Source organism: Hyla sarda, chromosome 9 (assembly GCF_029499605.1).
Source record: "Hyla sarda isolate aHylSar1 chromosome 9, aHylSar1.hap1, whole genome shotgun sequence".
Taxonomy (NCBI): domain Eukaryota; kingdom Metazoa; phylum Chordata; class Amphibia; order Anura; family Hylidae; genus Hyla; species Hyla sarda.
Genome location: NC_079197.1, coordinates 42281833 through 42300055, shown reverse-complemented (window position 1 = coordinate 42300055; position 18223 = coordinate 42281833). Strand labels below are relative to the sequence as shown.

Sequence of the window (18223 nt, the reverse complement as noted above, 5' to 3'; positions counted from 1 at the left end):
AGCATACAGCAGTGGTCTCAAACCTGCGGACCTCCAGCTGTTGCAAAACTACGACTCCCAGCATGCCCGGACAGCCGTTGGCTGTCCGGCCATGCTGGGAGTTGTAGTTTTGCAACAGCTGGAGGTCCGCAGGTTGGAAACCACTGGCGTACAGTATAGAGTTCCATTGCCGGCAGCCCCCAACAAAGAGGAGGAGGGCAGTGCTTGGGGTGACATATGTGAGTAGTACCCCGCTGGGCTGATAATTAATTGGGGGGAGCAGAACAGTGCTGGCGGTTAACATGATTTGGTGGGGGGGGGGAGCAGAACAGCGCTCGCGGGTCACATGATTTGGTGGGGGGAGCAGAACAGCGCTCGCGGGTCACATGATTTGGTGGGGGGAGCAGAACACCGCTCGCGGGTCACATGATTTGGGGGGGTGGTGGTGAAAGAAATACCGTTATATACTGTGGAACCGCCATAAGTTGCAAAAATACCGTGATACACATATTTGGTCATACCGCCCAGCTCTAGTACATACCGTAAATAAATAAGCCCTACCCTGAAAATAAGCCCTAGTGTGTTTTTTGTGACTAAAATTTATATAAGACCTGGTCTTATTTTTGGAGAAACAAGGTACTAATGGGTCCTTCTTATCTACGAGCAGGTTCCAGAGCAGGCACCAGCTCAATATAACCTGATCCCTAGCCCTGCACCAGGAGGTATAAGTTGAAACTCCCTGGCCCCAATGCAAAATCTAAACCCCCCCACTGTCATATGCCATTCATAGCACCGGTCCTGTTTCATAATTCATTACAAAATGATAGATGCAAAGTGAAAACTTTTTACCATGTATTGTCAGGTGGGGGCAGCATAACACCACTTAATATGCTTTGGTTCTTGCAAGATTCATTTCTTTCACAAATCGTTTGGATCAGGATTTATATTTTTCATTCTGGCCTTAAATTTAATGACACTGTTCTGTGCAAATTTGTTTAGCTGGTGTTTTGCAAACAGATTGTATTTCGTCATATAAGACAATGTACTGTAGGCTTACATAAAACATTGCAGCCTCCATTATCGTATGTGAGGAAAATGAAGCTCAATGATAAGAAATTCTGTCATGTATCTTTCTTGTTTTGCTTAACATATTAACATATAGAAGTTCGAGAAGGATTAGTAGTGTCATTAATTTGTTAAAACATAACATTATTGTTACTTGATTAAAATAAATGTGTTTTAGTCTTTTCATTTATAACTTTCACCGGACAGGCATTGAAACGCGTTGCTTTTAATGTCAAAATAAATGCATATACATCTATTCATGGACCAGCGCCGTTATTGAGGGGAACACCTTTTCTACATTCCTATTCATTATAAGACTATCAGGAGACAGTAAAGGGGGTGATGTCAAAGCCACTACATAGCTTCCATGATAGCAGGTGGGAGAAGAACATCTCTGAGAGGGACACTAAGCAGTGAACAAGACAGATAGGAGTTTTACCACACATATATAATTATTGCAGTAAAGCAGCAGAGAACATTCTGCATCTGTTTTACCAGTGCAAAATCTTTTCATTGCCATTTAAAAGTTTTTATTTTATTTTTTTTATTCCATTATGCTACAGGGGCTGTAGTGTTAATGTAGTTTATAATATAGTGTCTGTACCTGTGTTTGATGGTGGTCTTGCAATTCTTATGCAATCTTTGCCCTGATATTTATTTTTAACAGCATACAAAATGAGTGTTGTTTCAGGATTTACCAGAAAACACAGGTCTATTGATTACAGCACAGCATGGAAGACAGCACACCTGTGCGTCAATGGGTGGGGTGACTGATATGTGGAAGGGAGAAAAGTGACCTCATACTTACAAACAAGGAATCATGGGACTTGTAGTTGGAGGGAGGGAACTCCAACAGCAAATAGCCATTTTACAAAAAGCCACAGCATTATGGTAATCTCACAACATAGCCATTTAGCTCCAAGACAAGCACGGATCCTTCCTAAGCATGTCAATTAATTTCTGACAGGTAAGTGCCAAAATCGCCTTATGGTGAATAACCCCTTTAACTGTGCCAGTCTTTTTTTGTGGTATACTTAAAGTTGTGAAAAAGCTGTGCATGGAGGCTTGTGTGTCACTTTTGTTCCCTTTTTAGATGCTAATTCTGTTGCTACTCCTTAAAATGGGGTACATTTTTTTTTAAAACCTGTGGTCCTTGGGTTCATCTAGGTTACCTCTTTGACAGTGTTATACAACAGTTTTAGGCTATCTGTGAATTTGGAGTTTGGACCAAACTAGTTCAGTCGTAAACCAAACTTTTTGTCAAAGTTCAGACCAACTGTCAACAAATAATAATCACCATTGATTTAACTGTGTAGGCCTGCAGGTACGCATCACAATAATAACCATCTGGATCTTTGCTGATATAAAAACAGAAAACAAAGATCCAGCCCAACATGTTTCACCACATAAAATGTAGTATCATCAGGGGCAATGGGGCAAAGGTAGTGGGAGGGCAATAGCAGTGGCCCCATGAACACAAAATAAACTTTAATCTATGTGAACTGTGTTAATACCACAGGCATTTGGGATACCACACTATTCATTTTAATGGGGCCTGTCAGTTTTTTGCATTCTATATAGCAATATAAGTGCTGCAGACTACTCTCTCTTTGTGGAGTTTCTGGTGTTTTTAACAGCGCAGACTTGCAGGAGTAAGAACAGGATCTACCATGACAGCATTCAATAAAAAAAAAAAAAAAAAAAAAAAAACCCTGGCTTCTTCTATTCAGTATACATAGGGGGTGGGGATTTTATCAAGACCAACAGCTCACATTCCAATCTAAACCAATCTCTTGCCAGCATAGGTGTTTGCTGGATTTATCAAGGTGCATAGGAGGAAATTTACAAAACTGCAGTAAATTTGGAAAAGAGGACGGCCACACCCATGTATGCCAAACCACACCCCTTCCACACAAGCCACACCGACTCTGCAAGCGTAATGCAAAACTGACAAAAAAAATAGCATATTGTTTGTGAACAGCTGAAGCTTGTGCACAAAATATGTTATTTCTTTTTTTTTTTTTTTGCCATTTGTCTCAGATTTTGGAATGATAAATCCCCCCCTTTATGTAAGCTTTGTGGGTCTAGTTATTGTAGCTGTAAGAGCTAGGTGTTCATCCCTCTGTATTATAAGAAATGTATTGCACGTTGAACATTTCTTTTGCTTTTCATTGATTACTGTACTCCTCGATTTAATACTGATAGAAAGCAAAGTTAGACATTCTACTTACTTGGAGAGTTTCTGCACCGAGTCTGGGAATTGACAAGCCGATGCAATAACATATCCCTCATCTGCTGGAATAACACAAATGCCTCCTTTTCTCATAATATCTGTAACACAGAGAATAAACAGATTGGCCACCATGTTTGAGTGGACATTTTAGTCTTAGTCAATAATACGTATTATTAAAATTGTTCATAAAAAAAAATTTAAATAAACAAGCAATCACTTACCTACAATCTTTTTAACTGAGGAGACTTTTTTTGCGGGAAGCGTGCACGGCATGTGACCCTGCATCAACAGTGGATTCTTTAGGAATGGTTCACCCCAAGGGAGATGGGGAGTCTCTACAGTCCCATTAAGTATGGAAGCCAGAAAGCAGTAGAAGCTTACAACACCAAAGAGAACACTAAAAACAACAGTGCATTCCCATTTTACAATAGAAAATGTTCTCAGTAGAATTATTAAGAGGAGACCCTCAAAAAATAAGGAGTTTATGAACCAAACTTTGTTTAGCATGATCATGCAAACAGTGATAAAGCCATGTAATACTAGAAAGCATATTATCCCCAGTGCCACATAGAACACCTTCACCGACACAGATAAGCAGAAGTATCTCTCTGTTCCAAAAGTTATCCACCAGATTCCATAAAAGAGGAAGGCGCTGCTCTCTATGGTTTTACCAGCAGATGCAGACAGTAAGCCAGCTATGAGAACCATGATTCCCACCACAATGACTAAAATGAAAGAAGCTTTTGTTTCAATAATGATAGAAAAAACTGCAAGGGTGTTAAATGCATGGCCGATGGCATCCACCTCCTTGAATCTAAAGCCATCAGCATACAAACAGAAAATCATTTTCATTTGTTTTACCTTAAGAAATCGAAGGCAGGAATTCATCATCTCCATCAGACCGTGTCTTTGGGGGGTTTTGAATTCCGCCTTTGAGAAGTAAAGCCTTAGAAACATGTAGGCTACCGAAGCTATGAAGATGATCAAGCTGATCACTTGTGGTGCAATATGGTTAATGCCACTTGGAAGAGTTAAAGAAGCACAGTATGCGGCATAGAGTAAAGTATATATGCCAAAGTATAGGTTTTTCAGAGACATCATGAAAGCCAAAATACCAAAAAGGACTGCAAACACAACCATGAAAGGTAGGGGAAGCAATTGGACATTTGTTATGTTAGGCTGATAGAAAAATGAATACCCTTCTGCAAACTTTAGGATGGACAGAAAGCTGAAGAATGCTGCATTTAATATGTCCGAGGCACAAAATGACGCAATGGAGACTATGAGTTGGTATGTTGCTGATGTAAACATCCAATGGGCATGGCCAAGGAATTGAATATTAGTGGTTCCAATAAGCTTTCCACAGACCACACTAGAGGACACCATATTAGTCATAATTCCGGTCACAATAAGATGGTTTCTTGATAAATACTTTTTGGAATGGACACGATTCACAACCTGGGGGGCAGGTTTTTTTTGCAAAATATTCCAAAATCTTAATGCCACAAGATATAAACTGATAGTTGTCACAATCATAAAGTTACATCCAATACCTGATGGACCGAGTGTTTGGTCATTACACATTGCAAGTACATGGATGTTAGCTAATCCTAGGGCAAAGGACATAAGGGGTACGGGCCCTTGATTGTGAAGCGTCCCAACACATCCGATTGTGAGAAAGGCACAGGAAATGGCAAGTAAACCAGGAAATATGGCCTCACAAAACTGATCTGAAGCTGACACGATCTTATTGTCTACTAAGAGCTGTAAAATGCCCGTATTGCTCCAAAGTGCTGACACAGTCATACATAATGTTAAGACCAGAGGATGAGGACTGAACTGCTTCTGGATTCCTAAAAGAAAAGGCATGACAAATAATAGAACATAGAAGAATTGTGCTGTTCCAAAACTACTTGAATCTAAAATATCTTTCAATTATGTTTTTACCATCCAATCCTGAAAGTCACTTAACCCACTTACAATGATCTATGCCTACAATAACAATAAATATTTTGTAGAGCTTGTACACAAAGTTTTTTTTTAACATATATATTTCATATTGACTGTAGTTTTCATGTAAGTCTCTGGCCACATCATTTTATAACAAGATTAAATTATTTGAGGATCACAGTTTAAGGAATGGGGGGCAGTGAGGGAACAAATGACTCTGCCCCCAATGGGGCCACCTGCCTAATGGAAATAACTATTTGCCTACTGGGGGACTGATGGCTTACTGGGGGGCTACATGGATAATGAGAGGACTAGCTGGCTAATGAGGGGAAGTAACTGCATACTTGGGGAGAGACTACCAACCTACTATGTGGCTACTTGCCTCCTGGGGGCTATCTGCCTACTGAGGGGACTACCTGCCTACTGGTGAACTACCTGCCTTTTAAAGGGGACTACCTGCCTGTTGGGGAGAATATCTGTCTCCTGGTGGACTGCCTGCCTATTAAAGGGGTATTCCGCTGGAAAACATCTTATACCCTATCCAAAGATAGGAGATAAGATGTTTTCCAGCAGAGTACCCCTTTAAAGGGGACTGCCTGTTTACTGGGGGCTACCTGAATATTGTCATGTGTAATACTGTCTGCTGAGCAGGTGAATATAAGCCTATCATGTATCATACAGTTCTGATGCAACAATGTTTCTCATGATAAATGACAGTGTGCTGCTGAGCCCATGTATATAAGTGATCCCTTTGCTATAGTGGCTATTGTGCATTTAATCCTATGAAAATTCAGGTTTAGATATAACTGATAAATAGTGGTGTGAGAATTATCATCAGTGGTGTGAGAAGCATCAGATATTCTAGGTATAGATGTTACTGTCTAGCACAAAGTATAACAAATAAAAGGCTTACACTGCACTGGAGAAACTGTACAGTGCAAAATATTGACCCTCCTGCTAGATAGGATATTATTTAATTGTTATTTTGCTAATTAGTTCTTTTCACTAAATAAAGAATTCTTAATATTTACCTATGTGTGCTAAGACCACACAAAGTATAATAAGTACAGTTCCGAGCGCTGACCTGGTTACCAGTGCTCTTGGTGAATTGTAGTTGTATACAGCAAGCAGCATGGTGCCTAGAAACAGAAGGGAGAAAGAACATTTATGAGTCTGTTAAAATAAATGTACCAATGAACTTTGGCTAAACATTAGTATGTGTTATTCAATAGAGGTTTTAAATAGTATGTATTATACAGTAAAATATAAATTGTGTTAATCAGTGTGAGCTTATGTGGTTGTTGTACAGATCAAGGTTTGGCTATATACAAAGTCCCTTTCCTGCACCAGCAACACTCTTGAGAGAGAAAATTTCAGGCTGTATTGTAGGCAAGCGCAGTGTCTCACCTCACTCATTTAACCCCTTGGGGACGGAGCCCATTATGACCCTAAGGACGGGAGCATTTTTTGCAATTCTGACCACTGTCACTTTAAGCATTAATAACTCTGGGATGCTTTTACTTATAAATTTGATTCCGAGATTGTTTTTTCGTGACATATTCTACTTTATGGTAGTGGTAAATTTTCGTCTATACTTGCATCATTTCTTGGTGAAAAATTCAAAAATTTGATGAAAAATTTGAACATTTAGCATTTTTCTAACTTTGAAGCTCTCTGCTTGTAAGGAAAATAGACATTCCAAATAAATTATATATTGATTCACATATACGATATGTCTACATTATATTTGCATCATAAAGTTGACATGTTTTTACTTTTGGAAGACATCAGAGGGCTTCAAAGTTCAGCATCAATTTTCCAATTGTTCACAAAATTTTCAAAATCTGAATTTTTCAGGGACCAGTTCAGTTTTGAAGTGGATTTGAAGGGCCTTCAAATGAAAAATACCCCACAAATGACCCAATTATAAAAACTACACCCCTTAAAGTATCCAAAATGACATTCAGTAAGTGTTTTAACCCTTTAGGTGTTTCACAGGAATAGTAGCAAAGTGAAGGTGAAAATAATTTTTTTTACACTCGCATGTTCTTGTAGACCCAGTTTTTGAATTTTTACAAGTGATAATAGGAGAAAAAGCCCCCCAAAATTTTTTACCCAATTTCTCTCAAGTAAGGAAATACCTCATATGTGTATGTCAAGTGTTTGGCGGGCGCAGTAGAGGGCTCAGAAGGGAAGGAGCGACAATGGAATTTTGGAGAGTGAATTTTGCTGAAATGTTTTTTGTCACATTTAGAATGCCCCTATGGTGCCAGAACAGCAGAAAACCCCACATGGCATACCATTTTGGAAACTACACCCCTCAAGGCACGTAAAAAGGGGTACAGTAAGCCTTAACACCCTGCAGGTGTTTGAAGACTTTTCGCTAAAATCGGATGTGTAAATGAAAAAAAAATTTTCACTAAAGTGCATTTTTTTCCCAAAATTTACAATTTTTAAAAAGGGTAATGGGAGAAAATGCCCCCCAAAATTTGTAACCCCATCTCTTCTGAGTATGGAAATATCCCATATTAGGACGTAAAATGCTCTGCGGGCGAACTACACTGCTCAGAAGAGAAGGAGCGCCATTAAGCTTTTGGAAAGAGAATTCGTTTGGAATGATTGTCAGGGGACATGTGCGTTTACAAAGCCCCCTGTGGTGCCAGAACAGTGGAGCCCCCTACATGTGACCCCATTTTGGAAACTACACCCCTCACAGAATTTAATAAGGGGTGCAGTGAGTATTTACACCCAACTGGCGTTTGACAGATCTTTGGAACAGTGGAATTTTTCATTTTCACGGACCACTGTTCCAAAAAACTGTCAGACACATGTGGGGCGTAAATGCTCACTGCACCCCTTAATATATTACATGACGGGTGTAGTTTCCAAAATGGGGTCATATGTGGGGGGGTCCATTGTTCTGGCACTATGGCGGCTTTGTAAACACACGTGGCCTTCAATTCCGGACAAATTTTCTCTTCAAAATCCCAATGTCGCTCCTTCTCTTCTGAGCATTGTAGTTCGCCCGCAATGCACTTTACATCCACGTATGGGGTATGTTCTTACTCAGAAGAAATGGGGTTACAAATTTGGGGGCCTTTTTTTTCCTATTTTCCTTTGTGAAAAAGGAAAAATTTAGGGTAACACCAGCATTTTAGTGAAAACATTTTTTTTTTTAATTTTCCCATCTAAATTTTATGAAAATTCGTCAAACATCTGTGGGGTGTTCAGGCTCACTATACCCCTTGTCACATTTCGTGAGGGGTGTAGTTTCCAAAATGGGGTCACATATGGGTATTTGCATTTATGTCAGAACCGCAGTAAAATCAGCCACCCCTGTGCAAATGACCAATTTAGGCCTCAAATGTACATGGTGCGCTCTCACTCCTGAGCCTTGTTGTGCGCCCGCAGAGGATTTTACGCCCACATATGGGGTATTTCTGTACTCAGGAGAAATTGCGTTACAAATTGTGGGGGTCTTTTTTTCCTTTTACTGCTTGTGAAAATAAAAAGTATGGGGCAACACCAGCATGTTAGTGTAAACATTTTTATTTTTTTACACTAACAGGCTGGTGTAGACCCCAACTTTTCCTTTTCATAAGGGGTAAAAGTAGAAAAAGCCCCCCAAAACTTGTATTGCAATTTCTACTGATTACGGAAATAGCTCATACGTGGCCCTAAACTGTTTCCTTGAAATACGACAGGGCTCCGAAATGAAAGAAATGATAACATAGCACTCCACTTGTGGTGAAAATAAGGGTAAATTTTATTCTTGCAATCCAAAATTATGTGACGTTTCGGTCGACAATGACCTTCCTCAAACCTATGTAAGACAGCGTAACATCAGTATACAGTATAATGTATACAAATAAATTGTCCATAACAATAGTTGATCTACAGCAAAATACACAAAACTCAGAACAAGAGGTAGATCTGGTCATATCAAACAAAAACTGGTTCAAATCAATATAAGAGATGAGGCATAATAATAATAAAGTAAATCATATCAATCATATCACAGCGAATGCATGGTGATAAATAGGGAGCAAAATGCTCACCAACAGGACTCTAGCATTAATAAGAAAAAATGAATAATTCTATGGACACTGCGCCAAACAGAGATGCACTATGGTGATGCTGTACATGACAATCAATATACAATGTAAAGGAAAAAGCATAATAATAAATCTGGACGAACCGTTGTAGGAAAATGGCTGGGTGACTCACCGGATGCGGGGAAAGAGAAATGAGAGAGCGCCATGCGCATTTGAGGACTACATTAAGGATTGCATAGGGGTGGATATAGGGGCATCCTATGCCAGTGATTCCCAAACAGGGTGCCTCCAGCCGTTGCTAAACTCCCAGCATGCCTGGACAGTCAGTGGCTGTCCAGAAATGCTGGGAGTTGTTGCTTTGCAACAGCTGGAGGCTCCGTTTTGGAAGCACTGCCGTACAATACGTTTTTCATTTTTATTGGGGGGACAGTGTAAGAGGTGTATATGTAGTGTTTTACTCTTTATTATGTGTTAGTGTAGTGTAGTGTTTTTAGGGTACATTCACACTGGCGGAGATTTACAGTGAGCTTACCGCTAGGAGTTTGGGCTGCGACGAAAAATTTGCCGCAGGCCAAACTTGAAGCAGGAAACTTACTGTAAACCTGCCTGTGTGAATGTACCCTGTACGTTCACATGGGGGGGGGGCAAACTTCCAGCTGTTTCAAAACCACAACTCCCAGCATGTACTGACAGACCGTGCATGCTGGGAGTTGTACTTTTGCAACAGCTGGAGGCACACTGGTTGGAAAACCTTCAGTTAGGTTCTGTTACCTAACTCAGTATTTTCCAACCAGTGTGCCTCCAGCTGTTGCAAAACTACAACTCCCAGCATGTACTGATCGCCTAAGGGCATGCTGGGAGATGTAGTTATGCAAAAGCTGGAGGTTACGCAACTACAACTCCCACCATGACGAGACAGCTGTTTGCTGTTTGGGCATGCTGGGATTTGCAGTTTTGCAACATCTGGAGGGCTACAGATTATAGACCACTGCACAGTGATCTCCAAACTGTGACCCTCCAGATGTTGCAAAACTACAAATCCCAGCATGACCAGACAGCAAAGAGCTGTTTGGGCATGCTAGGAGTTGTAGTTTTGCTAGATCTGGAGGGATACAGTTTAGAGACCACTGTATAGTGGTCTCAAACTGCAGCCCTCCAGCTGTTGCAAAACTACATATTCCAGCATGCACAAACAGCTGTCTGGGCATGCTAGGAGTTGTAGTTTTGCAACATCTGGAGGGCTAAAGTCTAGGACTGTAGCCCTCCAGATGTTGCTAGGCAACTTACCGGCTTCCGTAGGATCCAGGGAGCCATCCTCTTCCGCCGCACGACATGCCGCCCACGCCGATCACCGCAGCCGATCGCGTCCCGCTGCCTCCGGATGGGTAAGTGATCTTCGGCACCCGGTCCCCTTCACTTCCCCGTTCTGCCCTGCCTATTGTGGGTGGGCAGGATGGGGAAAGCGAAAGTTAACCCCCTCGCCCCCGATCTGCTATTGGTGGTCGCGTCTAGACCACCAATAGCAGGGATAGGAGGGGTGGCACCCCTGCCACCTCATTCCTATCCCTTCAGGGGGATCGTAGGTGTCTTAGACAACCACGATCCCCCTTATATTCCGGGTCACCGGGTCACCATAGACCCGTGTGACCCGGAATCGGCGCAAATCGCAAGTGTGAATTCACTTGTGATTTGCGCCGATCGCCGACATGGGGGGGGGGGTCTAATGACCCCCTGGACATTTGCATGGGGTGCCTGCTGATCGATATCAGCAGTCACCCCGGTCCGGTCCCCGCCAGGTGCGCGGCGGGGACAAAAATTCCCACGGGCGTATGGATATGCCCTTCGTCCTTAAGTACCAGGATGCAAGGGCGTATGCAAACGCCCTTCGTCCCCAACAGGTTAATCCAGGGGACCAGTAAGCAAAGAGATAGGTTCTCTTCTCCCACATTGGGATGTATTGCTACTCAACGTTGCCCAGTCTTCCTACCTAAATCTTGTGGGACAGGAAAAGCAATATATACCTGTGACGGATCCTAGAGTCACCCTATCTACCTGGATGGACTTTAGGACATCACTATTTGTACCCCTCAGTTTATGTTGTCCAGTGACATAAAGCTCAGAGTTAAAATACTTTTATGTTTTCATAAACTTTGGCCCTCATTTACTATTCTAAACCCGACCTCTTTTGTCTGTTTTTTTTGTCGCATCTTTGTCTGCGCCATGTCGCAGACATCGTGCGCCAGTCTGCGACACGATGCGACATTTTTTCCCGACGGACCCGATGTGGATTCTCCCAAACCCGAAAAAGGGGCGTTACCCGACATTTCTGAGCTTTCCCACGTATTTATTAAGGTTTCCAACCCGAATTTGTTGAATTGTTGTGGATTTTTTCCCGACAGCTCAGAGGAGTTGGAAACCAAAACCAACAAAACCCACGTGCGACAAACAGGATGCGACATAATAATAAATACCAGGGGGAAAAAGCAGTCGGGTAAGAAAGCAAGATAGACTTACAATCCGATTTTCTTAAATGAGGGCCTTTCTGTGCACAATACACCTTTGTTAGGGAGAGCTAATTACCTTTGTTGGATTATCTACCAGACTATCTGTCACCTGGATTACCTTTATTGAATTATCTCACAGACTACCTGTCACCTGGATTACCTTTGTTGGATTAGCTCCCAGACTATCTGTCACCTTTATTGTCTTTACTGACCCTTCCCCCTGTGATGTCCTTCCTATAAAAGAAGACACTTGTTCCTCAATAAAGAGTTCTGATTTTATACCTGAAGACTGGTGTTGTCTGGGTCTTTTTGTACAAGGATGCAATAATCTCTAGTTCTGCCTGGAGATATTGCCTGTGATAGGCTGGGGCTTGTCATCCGGAAGGAGAAGTCACTTTTGGCAGAGTCAGTCTGTCACAATACCGTCCTCAAATTCTGACCTCAAATCCCATCCTCATACCCCGTCCTCAAATCCCTAGTTAATCTCCCCATCCCTATATCTCGTCCTCATATCCTGTCCACATATCCCGTCCTTATATCCTTTCCACATAGCCTGTCCTCATATTCTGTCCTCATATTCTAACTCTATATCCCATCCAGGCAGTGCTGACCTGTGATGAAGAGATGGTAGGCTAAAAATAGAAGGGAGCATGGCTTTGTGGGGGCGTGGCTTGTGGGAGGGACGTGGCTTGCAAGACGAGCTGACACATTCACCTCGAGATGTGAAACTTGTGGAGTAAGGTGAAACTGAGCTGTAATAAAGAGATTGCGGTTAAAGGACATGTGGTGTAGGTGTGTTGGATGAAAATGTTCAGATCACTTCATCTTTTTTTTTAAAGGCCTTTTAACCCCTTAAAGGACATTTGCAGCGTGATTAACACTTATCCCCTATCCACAGGATAGGGGATAAGTGTTTGATCGCGGGGGTCCGACCGCTGGGACCCCCTGTGATCTCCTATATTGGGCCGCGGCTGTCCCGTGCAGGGGGCGTGTAAGCCGCAGCATAACGTTGCAGCCGGCACGCCTCCTCCATACATCTCTATGGGAGAGGCGGGGAGGCAGCGTTCGTGCCTCCCCGTCTCCCCCATAGAACTGTATGGGGACGGGGAGGAGACGGGGCGTCACTGTCGACCTCTAGGTCGACGCTACGTCACCATGAGCGCTAATGGCGGCGCCCCTTAATGGAGATCGAGGGGTTCCCAGCGGTCGGCCCCCCCGCAATCAAACACTTATCCCCTATCCTGTGGATAGGGGATAAGTGTCATACCGCTGCAGTTGTCCTTTAAGGACTGAGGTCATTTTGGCCTTAAATGGGCACTGTCAGACACAAAAACGTTTGATATGTTGTAAAGCATGCAAAACCAATAAGTTTTCAAACTGAAAAAGCCATTCAAACAACATCCCCCCCCCTGCCTACTTGGACCCATACTAGTCCTGCTGTGTCCATGCATCCTCACCTATATCATGGACACACTTCCTTGACTAATAGCGCAGGGCTCACAGCTGGAGGAAAAATCCTCCCACTGTCAGCTTGTGTCCTGCTACTATCAGTGAGAACAAGCTGGGAGTTGTAGTTTTGCTAATGCTAGGGAAGATGTGCAGACAGCATACTGAGGGAGGGGGTGGAGACCTGTACAGTGAGGCCGTGCCCCCTCCCTTTGAGAGGAATTCAGACAAGTGAGATAAATTAAAAGTGTAAAAAAAAAAAATAATAAAGCTGCTAGACACAAAAAAAATTAGATGTACATGGTCAGGATTAGGTACTGAGTGATATATTTAAAAAATATTTTATTGTTGGATCTGACGGGTAGGCTTTAAGGACCAGAGCATTTTTTGCACATCTGGCCACTGTCACTTTAAGCATTAATAACTCTGGGATGCTTTTACTTATGAAATTGATTCCGAGATAGTTTTTTCATGACATATTCTACTTTATCATAGTGGTACATTTTTGTCGATACTTGCATCATTTCTTGGTAAAAAATTCAAAAATGTCATGAAAAATTCTAACATTTTGCATTTTCCTAACTTTGAAGCTCTTTGCTTGTGAGGAAAATGGACATCCCAAATCAATTATATATTGATTCACATATACAGTATGTCTTCTTTATGTTTGCATCATAAAGTTGACATGTTTTTACTTTTGGAAGACATCAGAGGGCTTCAAAGTTCAGCAGTTCATTTTCCAATTTTTCACAAAATTTTCAAAATCTGAATTTTTCAGGGACCAGTTCAGTTTTGAAGTGGATTTGAGGGGTCTTCATATTAGAAATACCCCATACATTACCACATTATAAAAACTGCACCCATCAATGAATACAAAAGGATATTCAGAATGTTTGTTAACCCTTTAGGTGTTTCACGGGAATAGCGGCAAATTGAAAGAGAAAATTCAAAATCTCCATTTTTTACACTAACATGTTCTTGTAGACCCAGTTTTTTAATTTTTACAAGGGGTAAAAGGAGAAAATGCCCCCCAAAATGTATAACCCAATTTCTTTCGAATAAGGTAATACCTCATATGTGAAAATAAAGTGCTCTGTGGGTGCACTAGAGGGCTCAGAAGCGAAGGAGCGACAAAGGGATTTTGGAGAGTGAATTTTGCTGAAATGCGGGCATGTCACATTTAGGAAGTCCCTATGGTTCCATAACAACAACAAAAAACCCACATGGCATACTATTTTGGAATCTACACCCCTCAAGACACGTAAGAAGGGGTACAGTGAGCCTTAACAGGTGTTTGACAACTTTTTGTTAAATTCGGATGTGTAAATGAAAAAAAAATGTTTTCACTAAAATGAGGTAATAGGAGGTAATAGGAGAAAATGCCCCCAAAATACCCCATATGTGGACGTCAAGTGCTCTGCTGGCGCACTGCAATGCTCAGAAGAGAAGGAGTCACATTTGGCTTTTGGAAAGCAAATTTTGCTGAAATGGTTTTCAAGGCACGTAACAAGGCACACTGTGAGCCTTAACACCCCACAGGTGTTTGACGACGTTTCGCTAAAGTCGGATGTGTAAATAAAAAAAAAAAAAGATAGGTTATGGGAGAAAATGTACCCCAAAATTTGTAACCCCATTTCTTCTGCGTATGGAAATACCCCATGTGTGGACATCAAGTGTTCTGCGAGCTAACTACAGTGCTCAGAGGAAAAGGAGCTTTTCGAGAGAGAATTTGTTCAGAATGGAAGTCGGAGGTCATGTACGTTTACAAAGCCCCCAAGGTGCCAGAACAGTGGACCCCCCCACATGTGACCCCATTTTGGAAACTACACCCCTCACAGAATTTAATAAGGGGTGCAGTGAGCATTTACACCCCACTTGTGTTTGACAAACTTTTGGAACAATGGGCTGTGCAAATTAAATATAAAATTTTTCATTTTCATGGACCACTGTTCCAAATATCTGTCAGACACCTGTGGGGTGTAAATGCTCACTGTACCCCTTATTACATTCTGTGAGGGGTGTAGTTCCAAAATAGGGTCACACGTGGGGGAGTTCCACCATTCTGGCATCATGGGGGGCTTTGTAAATGCACATGGCCTTCAATTCCAGCCAAATTCTATCTCCAAAAGCCCAATGGTGCTCCTTCTCTTCTGAGACCTGTAGTTCGCCTGCAGAGCACTTTACATCCACATATGGGGTATGTTCTTACTCAGAAGAAATGGGGTCACAAACTGAAAATGAAAAATTTGGAATAACACCAGCATTTCAGTGAAAAAATTTTTTTTTTCATTTTTAACGAAAATTCTTCAAACACCTGTGGGAAGTTAAGGCTCATTATACACCTTGTTACGTTCCGTGAGGGGTGTTGTTTGCAAAATGTCACATGTGGGTGTTTTTTTTTTTGTGTTTATGTCAGAACCGCTGTAACGATCAGCCACCCCTGTGCAAATCACCTCAAATGTATGTGGCGCTCTCACTCCTGAGCCTTGTTGTGCACCCGCAGAGCATTTTACGTCCACATATGGGGTATTTCCATACTCAGGAGAAATTCCGTTACAAATTTTGGGGGTCTTTTTTTCCTTTTTGTGAAAATAAAAAGTATGGGGCAACACCAGCAAGTTACTGTAAAAAATAAAAAATGTTTACAATAACATGCTGGAGTAGACCACAACTTTACCATTTCATAAGGGATAAAAGAAGAAAAAGCCCCCCAAAATTTGTAATTTCTCCCGAGTACAGAAATACCCCATATGTGGCCCTAAACTGTTGCCTTGAAATACGACAGGGCTCTGAAGTGAGAGAGCACCATGCGTATTTGAGGCCTAAATTTGCATAGGGATGGACATAGGGGTATTTTGCACCAGTGATTCCCAAATAGGGTGCCTTCAGCTGTTGCAAAACTCCCAGCATGCATGGAAAGTCAATGGCTGTCCGGCAATACTGAGAGTTGTTGTTTTGCAGCTGGGGGCTCAGGTTTTGGAAACAGTGCCGTACCTGATGGAAAATTTGCTGCATCTCAAACTTGCAGCGAGAAACTCGCTGTAAACCCCCGCCCGTGTGAATGTACCCTGTACACTCACATTGGGGGGGGGGGAACCTCAAGCTGTTGCAAAACTACAACACCCAGCATGCCCTTTGGCTGTCCGTGCATGCTGGGAGTTGTAGTTTTGCAACATCTGGAAGGCCGCAGTTTGGAGACCACTGTGCAGTGGTCTCCAATTGGTGCTCTTCCAGATGTTGCAAAACTACAACTCTCAGCATGCCCAGACTGTCCAGGCATGCTGAGAGGGGTAGTTCAGGAACATCAGGCCCTTCAAATGTTGCCGAACTACAACTCCCAGCATGTCTGGGCAGTCTGGGCATGCTTGGAGTTGAAGCTTTGCAACATCTGGGAGAACTACAGTTTGGGCACCACTACTTAGCGGTCTCCAAATTGTTCTCCTCCAGTTGTTGCAAAACTACAACTCCCAGCATGCCCTTCAGCTGTCTGGGCATGCTGGGAGTTGTAGTTTTGCAACAACTGGAGGCACACTGGTTGGAAAACATTGTTTCCTAACTCAGTGGTTCCCAACCCGTGTGCCTCCAGCTGTTGCAAAATTACAACCCCCAGCATGCATGGTCTGTGGGCATGCTGGGAGTTATAGTTTTGCAACAGCTGGAGGAGAACAGTTTGGAGACCGCTAAGTAGTGGTGTCCAAACTGTAGCCCTCCCAGATGTTGCAAAACTTTAACTTCAAGCATGCCCACACTGCCCAGGCATGCTGGGAGTTCTAGTTTGTTCTGGAAGACCACAGATTGGAGACCACTGCCAGCCCAAAAAATATTTATGGGGTGAAATGAAAAAAAAAAATGACATTTTGCTAATTTTTAAGGCTTCTGTTTCTACGCAGTGCACTTTTTGGTAAAAATGACACCTTATCTTTATGCTGTAGGTCCATATGGTTACAGGGATACCAAATTCATGTAGGTTTTATATATTTTACCACTTAAAAAAATTATAACTACATGCACCAAAATTACTATGTTTAAAATTGTCACCTTTTGTTTTGATAGGACTTTTTGATCGCTTTTTATCAATATTTTTATGGTATATGGAGTGACCAAAATTCAAAATTTGGGACTTTGGTATTTTTTTTTACATGTACGCCATCGACCGTGTTGTTTAGCTAACCTTATATTTTAATAGTCCAGACATTTACGCACGCGGCGGTACCACATATGATTTACATTATTTTATTTTAACCCCTTAATGACCACAAAAGCCAATGTACATCCTGGTTTGGCGGTACTTCGCGCACCAGGACGTACATTTACGTCCTGTGTATGACCGCGAGCATCTGAACGGTGCTCGCGTCATACACGGCAGGTACCGGCTGCTAGCAGAAGCCAGGGACCAGCCGGTAATGGCCGACATCCGCGATCGCGTGGATGTTCGCCATTAACCGCTCAGATGCCGTGATCAATACAGATCACGGCATCTGCGGCAGTGCGGTACTTTAAATGGATGATCGGATCGCCCGCAGCGCTGCCGCGGTGATCCGATCATCCAGCATGGTGGCTGGAGGTCCCCTCACTTGGCTCCGGCCGTCTCCCGGGTTCTTCTGCTCTGGTCTGAGATCGAGCAGACCAGAGCAGAAGATCACCGATAATACTGATCAGTGCTATGTCCTATACATAGCACTGAACAGTATTAGCAATCAAAGGATTGCTATAGATAGTCCCCTATGGGGACGTAAAAAGTTTAAAGTAAAAGTTGAAGAAATAAAAAATAAAAAAAAAGTGAAAAATCCACTCCCCCAATAAAAATGAAAATTGTCAGTTTTCCCCATTTTACCCCCAAAAAGCGTAAACATTTTTTTTAATAAACATATTTGGTATCGCTGCGTGTGTAAATGTCCGAACTATCACAACATAATGTTAATGATCCCGTACGGTGAATGGCATAAATGTAAAAAATTAAAAAATTCCAAAAATGCTTTTTTGTCACATTT

The 18223-nt window shown here is 42.2% G+C and overlaps 1 protein-coding gene across 3 annotated transcripts in view; it reads right to left on the bottom strand.

Moving 5' to 3' along the window:
- LOC130290247 (uncharacterized) overlaps positions 1-18223 on the bottom strand; it is a 66968-nt gene that overhangs the window by 29192 nt on the left and 19553 nt on the right. For all 3 annotated transcript variants that reach the window (XM_056537595.1, XM_056537597.1, XM_056537596.1), the window contains 3 exons: positions 6259-6366; positions 3499-5130; positions 3276-3375 (listed from right to left, as the gene is read on the bottom strand). In XM_056537595.1, coding sequence (XP_056393570.1) covers positions 3276-3375; positions 3499-5130; positions 6259-6366 — 1840 coding nt within the window. The remainder of the gene's footprint in view (positions 1-3275; positions 3376-3498; positions 5131-6258; positions 6367-18223) is intronic.